General features: G+C 37.9%; 1 protein-coding gene across 3 annotated transcripts; it reads right to left on the reverse strand.

The window, feature by feature from the left end:
• Positions 1-46: 46 nt before the first annotated feature.
• On the reverse strand, positions 47-9244 carry LOC131794306 (uncharacterized). 3 transcript variants are annotated; one of them, XM_059111812.2, is made up of 12 exons: positions 9170-9244; positions 7016-7843; positions 4722-6171; positions 4443-4500; positions 3987-4042; positions 3685-3716; positions 3318-3395; positions 2774-2824; positions 2493-2607; positions 1799-1875; positions 908-1201; positions 47-520 (listed from the first exon to the last, which is right to left on the reverse strand). In XM_059111812.2, the coding sequence occupies exons 2-12, from the start codon at positions 7808-7810 to the stop codon at positions 410-412; spliced, it is 3117 nt and encodes a 1038-aa protein (XP_058967795.2). In that variant the 5' UTR covers positions 7811-7843; positions 9170-9244; the 3' UTR covers positions 47-409. The 3 variants fall into 3 exon arrangements, with proteins under 3 accessions (XP_058967795.2, XP_066019355.1, XP_066019354.1); XM_066163258.1 differs by having other exon boundaries at positions 9136-9187; XM_066163257.1 differs by lacking the exon at positions 9170-9244 and adding an exon at positions 8790-8889.

Genomic DNA, 9244 nt, shown 5'->3' on the forward strand with positions numbered 1-9244 from the left:
TAAAGTAAATTGAAACCTCAGTAAATTAAAGATATTATATATTCATCCTGTGGAAAACTGAAAAAAAATCTCTCTTTAGTGTAATAATTTTCCCAGTATAACGAATCCTCATGAGTATCAAGGAGTTATCATAACCCTTGAAACAATTAGTGTTCAGTCTTCAAAAGCTTTATAATGGCCTATCCTTGAGTCAAACCCTTTTAGTCAGTAACCCCACCCCTTCCAGCACCACAAAAAAAGGTGGTCCTCTCAAATGAAACACCACTAACTTGTCTTCCAAACGTAACAACAAATTCAATTGATATGCGAGTCTTTTTCTCTGGAGATATTTCTCTCTTAAACGCAACGTTCCTTATGACTATGTTCAATTGTCTTCTTGCAAAGATTCAGTTTTCTGTAAAAATACTATTTAAGATGTGCTCGTTTCAGTTCCATCTTGGAGGTTGTTCGTGTTCATAGGAGATCCAAACCCCTTTCTCTGTATCTGCTTATGAAGGCTGTCCCGTTCTCCTCTTCTTCCCTACGGACAGGAAAGAAAATAATTATAAGGAGTAATACGGGAAAGCTGCATGTAGTTCTACAACACTCGGAAGCGCCAGAGCAGTGAAGGGCGACAAGTTCGCAATCGGAGTGTGAAGCACAATTGATTGCTGAAATACAACGCCCAAGCAACCACTGCTCTGTTTTAAGGAAGCGTTGCGCCATACGAAAATGTGGAAGGAGTGGTGGATCTGCCGGGATGGAGCACTAACTGAAAGAATCTGCAATGACGCACACTGCTAACCATAGTTACCCAAAAAGGCCATCTTGACCTACTGCCACTGGTTTGATTAATACTTAACGTGGATTATTTCTAAGTAGTTCAGAACAAAAAGGTTCGATACTCCAAAATTCTTTGTCTACTCACATCGCCCAAGACGATCTCCCTGACCCAGTCTTCTGTCCTGTCCAGACTGATATTAACAGGGCGTTGCCTAGCTACTGGTGAAAGGGCACAACTGAGTATAAATTCTCTTGATAAGCCTTCTTTAGTGGGAGCCTGTTCCGCACTGACACCGGCTTGCTCTGTGTGATAGCTTTGACCTGTTGTGTTCTCTCCTCGCTCTAGTGTCGCAAAAAGTTCCTCTACCAATTGATGCTTCTCTTCGCTGCTGTCCTTTTGGCTGGGGCGTGCTACGTCAGGATCATCGGTATACCTCAACTGTACAACATTCGAAAACGAATTTAAAGGGAAAAAAAACCAAACAACTCACACGCAAAAATTAATGGAGGATGAACGATCTTACAGATAAGCTCTTGACATGCACGTAGGAAGGAATCACACCAAACGAACGCCCTTTAACTAGGGCGCCTGATTAATGTGATATTTTCTACTGATCCGAAAAGAGAAAGTCCATTAAATTACTTATTTCAACTTTAATAACTTTAATTACGTGTATTTAACCACCCATTTCAAGAACCACAAGCTCATAATGCTACGATGGTCTAAACAAGGCTCCATTGTCCAACGTATGCTGGGTGCAAATCTACAGGTTTACAAAGGCCTTGAGTGTCTCTCAAATCTAACTCTCTTTTTATTACCTGAATTTTCTTTCCCTTTGTGGGTCTGTTTTGAACGTGCCATAAAAATCCACACATATTTACATATTGATAACTGTTCAGTCTTGTGGTTCGCAAACAAAAAGTATATACTGGGGCAAGGAAGGTATAATATGCAGTAAGGACACTGAATAGTGACAGAAACTCGTTCCTATTCCCTATCAACCTAAGTAAGTAATGTAAGGACTAACTATCTTACCATAACCTTGATCTTGGCCAGCTGTGCTTTTGCATGATTCACACAGTTTCGACGACCAGATATAAACAGTTGAGTGTCTAAACAAAGACAGAAAAAAGACTGTTACCTAAGATGTACAGGTAAAGAGAGTTTAAAAGGCATACCTGGACGACATACCAACAGTGTACTTAGAACAGGGAAAAGGGTTCACCCCAAGAAAACCATAACAACAACAACAACAAGAATAATGTATATAACAATTCCACATAAGCTGAGAACTAACAGAAACTGTGCTACAAAATTTGATGGAGTATAATCTCCCTCAAATGGGGATTTTTTTTTTGCCGTGCTGGCAAAGTTGTACACCGAAAACCAAACGTGCTTCTAAAGGAGGCCAGAGCATGGGAGGAGGGGGGGAGATTTTCCACACCCCATCTTTGTGTGATAGAAACACTTAAGTAAGGCCCAGCACTAATGGACAACATTTTTTTGTAAAAAGTCCAGTAGATGATTATATAATTTAGAGAAAACCATACAGCTGTAACTACCCCTGCCATGAAAAGAGATTACATGCAGGATAGGAGTGAGGTAGAAGGTTGGACCCTGAGCCAGAATATTCCCATACAGATCTGAGCTCAGTTTTTTTCCAGAACATACATGTACACTTTGTACACAAATGAACTGCATGCTTGTGCTACAGATGTTCTCAACTTACCATTAATCATCGTAACACTTGCCAAAGAAAAAAATGCCAATCTATCAGCCAGGATGCTGCATCCATCTGACTGGAGGTGCTGAAGAACAACATCCGACAGTGGAACAAGAGCACCCTGATTCAAGATCAAATCAAGTAGTGTTGTGAATTACTATGTATCTACAGTGTATCAGTTTTTGTTTTGCAATGGCTAAAAAAATCACCAAAATAGTAAACCTATCCCAAGAATAAAAAGAAACTGTGATCAGTTGCTTTCCTGAAACACGTAAAGAAGTACTCACAAACTGCTCTTGGAGGGCAGCAATGACACTGTAAACTTTCTTTTTTGCAACCTAATAAGGCAATAAAAATAAAATTTCAATGGTTAGTGCAAAGGCATCTGCAGATAATGATACAAAGTTGTACCAAAGCTTTCATTTAAAGAATAAATGCAAACAGTTTGAATATCATCACACCATGTACATGTGGCTGCAAAGCTGAATTACTAAAATATACGTTAAGAAAATAATTCAGTTATAAACTTGTGCTGCATCAAAACCTAAATGCATAGATTTTAATCAAGATGGATAGTAGAAAAACATTTTTGTTACAAACTTTAACCCTTTAAACTCTGAGAGTGATAAGCATCAAATTTCTCTTCACAATATCCCCCCTGAATCACACATTAAGGTCATGAGAATAAAGGAAATGATCACCAACAAAAGAAGCTTTTGATTGGTCATTAAATTCTCCTTGTCAGCACCTTAGGAAATGTATAAAGAACAGCATGGAGAATATATACACTGATTTTAGGTTGTAATGGGTTAGGGTGGTGTATTCATATACCTTGCACTGCTGAGGGTGACCAGTTATTGTAAGAACACACTTTTCTCTGTTGGTGTGTATCTTACAGCCAGTATCAGCCTGTGTAAAAGAGTAATTGAACAGAGTGATACAATGTAAGTGTAAGAGATTTCATAGATCTTGTTGGGTTGATTCCTGTGTATTCCTTTCCATTACATTTTAGCGTAAACCAACTGTAAGAAACTCAGCCAGTTAATTGCTGATGCTTTCTTTTGTTTCTCTTTTCTTTTTTTTTTTGTTTGTTTTCTTGTTCACCTATGTTTCTGTTTCTGATTTAACATTTTTTTTAAAATTATACTTACATGTGTAGTACACATAAATGATACACGAAATAACCAACACCAAATACCTGAATTTCTCTCAGCTGCCACCCTTTTAGACCTGCAGAAAGGAACACAATGTGGTCCTTCAAACTTCTTTTCCCGAAAGTCAACCACTAAAACTCTTTCAAGGCCAACATAAATTGCACATTTCAATGTCCAAGCATTTTAAAAATACCACATCACTATTCTAGTAAGTACAAATAAAAATATTTAAAGGAGACTAGAATCACTGAGTACATGGTACACATACAAAATACTGCTAATCTAAAGGTTGCTACTTAATCATACATTTCCCTCATACATGTACAGTTGATTGCAGAATACTGACCCTCAGTCTCTTCTTGTGTCATTTGAACCTCAACTGTCTCTTCGAAATGCTCAGTTCTGAAAAGGTTACATGCAGTAAATAAAGGAATAACAGCAAAATCAGGTCCATCACTCTGCAAATAAACTGTGATCACAGAGTTACTACCCATGTTGTATAAAGTTGAGCTCACATCTACAGTGTAAATGAGCAATAATATCCCCAACATCTTGCAGGAACTTATAGTACAATATACACTGAATGAGTCAAGATGTCCAAACACCTACATGAACTCAATTACTGATAACATACAGCTACTTTTACATCAGGAAACAATTTGAGTGAATGTGTTGAAATATCATTATGAAAACTGGTAAGGTATCATAAACAAAAGGAGAAAGCAAGCCAACATTTAGATTGCCAGTAAATGTATAGTGTATTCTGTATTAGTAAACTAGAGTGTAACCACAGTGTACCCACCTTTCTGCTATGTCAACCTGTTCATCTGGTTTTGGAAGCCCAAAACCTCTCTTATTTCCTAAAAAATAAAGCACATAAGTGCAATACATGTATGCAATCACAAAGATGGTCCACACTGACAAGCAATTAAAGATTGGTAAATATGTAAGATATTTGCCAGATGCTAGCTCCAGAAATTCCCATGTCCATCACTGTAAACAACATACAGAAGCTGCAGATGAGTATAATAAGTGACGTCTCATTATTTTAAAATTTAATTACATGTAAGAACCAACAAACCTTTTTCATGAGAGTTTTGCCTTTCAAGTTGTAGATCACTCAGGCTATGTCTCCTTGTTTGCTGACTAGCTGTAGAGGTAGGATCTTGTTTGGACCCATCCAAACTCATGGATTTTCTATCTCGCCAGTTCTTCTGATCAGAGCCACCGCTCCAAAAGTCGATAAACTTTTCAGGCTTTTGTTCCCTGTAGTTTATCCCAGACAAATTATTGATAAAGCTGTTCTGTGGTTCTCTAAAGGCCACTAGTGGACTTTCCCTCCAATTTCCCACAACTTCTGGTGATTTGTTTAGAATTGGCATTTTACTTTCTCTCCAATTCCTACCTGGGTCTTCTAAATCTACCAATGGCTCTTCCCTCCAGTTTTCTATAACTACATGATGGCCATGGATATCCTCATCTGATTTGCCAGTGTTAGATAGTTTTCTCTCTCTCCAATTTTCACAATAAGCATTAATGGTGTTATTGTTTTGTGCTTCTTTCAAATTAACTAATGTTCTCTCTTTCCAGGTGTCAGCAACTGTGTAATGACCATTACCATCATCCTGAGACTTGTCTGTTTTAGCTGGTTTCCTTTCCCTCCAATTCTCAGTGACTGGACTGTTGTCATTAGCATTTTCCAAGGATTTTTCAGAGCTTAACACTGTTTTTTCTTCCCAATTTTCTCCATCCCTTTCAGTGGTTTTATTCTTTGGATCACCAATTTTTTTTGCACTAGGGACAATGTTTAAATGCTGCTCTTCATGACTTGATGCAATTGATTTGAGTGGACAAGTATTAATAACTAACCCAGAAGACAGCTCCTTGACCTCAGAAGAGTTTATCGAATTTGATAAAACCTTTCCAATGGTGGTCACATCATCATTAATCATGTTTTCTTCTGTATCTGACAGTGACAAAGATGCCATTCTGGTGACTAAACATTCAGAATCTGAGGTTAGTGAGGAATCACTCTTGAATGAATGTCTCGGCTCTCTAAATTCCTCCCAATGTAAGGCAGGATGAACTTCACGTATTTTCTTCTCAAAGCCCACTTTGTCATTTGTAGCAAAAACATCATCACTACCATCACTTGAGTTGAAAGAAGAGGATGCTTCTTGAAGAATATTGTTAGTGAGAGAAACATGGGGTGCAAGTTTATTCAAAGATACAGGCTGTTTACATGTAGCCAATTTCTCACCATCACCAAAAGGATATAATTTGAGATAAGCCTCCTTGTCTTTCTCCTTGAGAATTGCTTCCTGAGCTAATGAAAGCTCTTGCTGTATGTTCCCAAATGACTTTCGTAATTCAGACTCATTAATTCTCAGCACTGCAACAGGCTTGATTCTTCTAAGATCAGCACCCTCTGCCTTAGCATCAACCATTCTTGATTCATTTCGGGAGGAAATTGCTTCAGTTTGGACATGTGTATCTCTGCATGACAAATCCTTCTGATGTTGGTCAAAAAACTGCACAGAGAATTCAATAACTACTCAGGCAAAACATAACAAGGTTTGAATGACATGGTCACGTGTGCATTCACTTAATTTGCATACGTTATTGACCAAGCAAGACAGCTGGAGGATGGTCAAGTCCTTTTTTAGCATTTTCATGGACCAAGATGAGGTCAAGGTCCATTAAAATGTAAAAAAAGAACAATGCTAATATCTAGTCATCTTGACTGAACAAGTGTAGTCCCAGGCAGGCAATACACTATGTTGAAATAGGTGCAATTACAAGAAGGATCAAAATTAAGGTCTGTACCACACATTCCACTGTTACTGACTTTTAATGCCATTGATTTTAAGGAGGCACTGATAAAGAATTTCTGAACTTCCTTTGTTCCATGCAAAAGCCATTTGTTTGATGCATTCCTCTAATATTCTTAACCCTTTCACTCCCAAGATCTAATTAGTAATTCTCCTTACCAGTTACCATACTATTCTTATGATGTTAGTTTAGAGAATTTGGTATTGGATCAACTAATAATCCCATGATTGATATTCTTCTCTATTCTCATCACCTGCCTGCTTGATATTGTATTGATATTGTAAGGAGAAATTCTGTCTTGGTCACTTGTGGGAGTGAAAGGTTTAACTACGTTGTTGTTTTGCAAAAGCTGCCAATAAACTAGACATATTGCCGCAAATAAAACGAAAACATTCTTATCATAGTCATATTCTTTAGTAGTCCAATGGCACAACATCTTTTAATAGGAATGCAACACTGTTAATGAACACCCTGCTTGGAAGTGCCTGACTGCAACTGCAACAGCTTCAAGTTATACATGACTAAAATAAAATCTAGATGTACCTTTAAATATGCTCCCTTGTAATAATTCTTTGTTGCCTCTGACACCTTCCAACCAGATGACCGTAATTCCTGAATCTCAAGTAGCCGAAACCTAGAGTACTTTGAAATCTCTCCAGAAATTAACTTGTTACTGATCATCTGGAATGTTCTTTCTGTATTTACAGGACACTTCTCTTCAAGAAACTTCCCACAGGCTTTAAGAATGTCACACTGGGCATCACAAAATGCTTCACTAACCCATAAGTTTGGAGCAAAAGGTTTGCTGTATGGCCACAAAGCCCTAGCAATTTCTTCCAGGTAGCTCTGAACAGCCTCTAAGTGTGAAGAAGGGATATCAGTTAACCTGCTCAGATTGTGCAAGAGGGAAACAACATTAAACTGAAGTGTGTTTGGAGTGCCGAGATGAGTTAGTACTTTCAATAATTCCTCACAAGCCATTTCCAACTCAGTAAGCAATGAAGAACCATTTTGCACATTGACAAGGTCATAAAAGAGCTGTGCTATAGTTGGTTCTTTGTATCTGTCAACCTTGCAACAGGAGCAAAACACATTGAATGTTTCACTGGTGTTCTCAGCATCACCCAACAAGGTCTGACAAGTCCTCATAACTTCTTCTGAATTCTCACCACCATTTGCCAAGGAATAAAGCTGTTTTTCAAGTTCAACCAGTCTAGGTTTATTTCTACAAAAATCAACCCTTTCCACGACTGGACTACAGATAGAATTTTGAGAATTTCTTCTTAAAAGACATTTCTGATCCTCAGAGGGTCTTCTTGTCTGTGAAGCTAAAGCCATTCCTGCTACTTTTATCTCCCACTACATATAAATCTGTGGATTCAAAATACATTATTTTAACACGAATTGCTAATTCCAACTGCACATACATGCATGTGTAACAAAATTTCAATCTGAAAAATTTTCCCTTCAACAGTGAATGTTGATTCACACTACTGGGGAAAGGGGGGCTTCCTGTGACATCTTAATTCCTTAAAAGACCTCCGAAGAATTCAAGCAAACTTGTTCTTATCTTGATCTGTAGGGTATTCATAAGAAACTGTACAAGCGTGGCATGAAGTTCAAAGATACTCAATTCTGAGATGCAAAAAAACACTGAGCTTGAATTTTAACTCTTACAACTGGGAAAGATTTCTGCATAACCCCTACTAACTGTACGCTAACACAAAGGCTTTGTCCCAAAGGAAATGTCCCCATTGTTTTCGTTTACCCAAACCACACGGATAGGAAGTGCGGGATTCTGCGGAAATTTTTCCAAAGGAAAAAAACACAATTTCGAGAGACTGGAAATGAGATCTAAAAATTTGTTTCGATAGAAAAAAAAGATTACCTCCCTCAATCTCTAGGCACTTAGTATAGAGACAATTTTGAGAGTGTTAAACGCTGACAGATTACAACTACAAGTGATCCGTTTACGGTTGATATTTATAGAAACCCGAAAAAGACAAACGACAAGAAACGATCATGAAACTTCGCTAGCTGACATAACTTCAAGCATATTAAAAACCTCCGCTAGCAATTCAAGCAAATAATTTAATTTGTTACAGGATACTAAGCAGAAAGAGAGGGTTGCATAGGATTACACGTATTATGTTTTTTATAAGCTGTCGTTATATTTCCTGAGAAGCTTTATTGTGTCCACAATCCGTTTTTGTTTACCATGTTGATTTTTGAAAGGATATATAAGCAATTATATCGTTAACCTTGACCTAAAGTGTGGTTGAAAAGGGATTTCTTTCCGTTCTTTCATAAAACCAACCTTCCTGGCCGAAGAATAAGCTTGCGACATCTGTTAACTTCAAATGGAAATTTCCCGTGGAAAAGGTGTGAATTTTTGGGACATCAAACGAAAGTTCCGACCGAGTCCATTCAAACTTAGCGAATAAAAGATACAATGTTTTAAAGTATGAATTTTAGAAAGGATCAAGAACGTCCCTTAAAGGTAGGAGGTACGGAGAATTCAGAAACCCGACGCACCGAGGTTTTAAAGGCGCAGAAACTGTCTCCATCTGTTCCGCGTGGTTTCCCAACGAGAGACATCCGGCAGTTAAAATACAAATCAACAAAGGCAAAATATTTGACAGCATCTAAATAAGTTATTATACCTTAAACTGTAGCTACTGGCTAAATTCATTGTACCTTTAAGTGAAAAGTCGTAACCTGCCGGGACTACCAGTAACCAAAATAAACACAGCTTGCTGAGCACGACACAAA

This window comes from Pocillopora verrucosa, chromosome 3, assembly GCF_036669915.1.
Source record: "Pocillopora verrucosa isolate sample1 chromosome 3, ASM3666991v2, whole genome shotgun sequence".
Taxonomy (NCBI): Eukaryota; Metazoa; Cnidaria; class Anthozoa; order Scleractinia; family Pocilloporidae; genus Pocillopora; species Pocillopora verrucosa.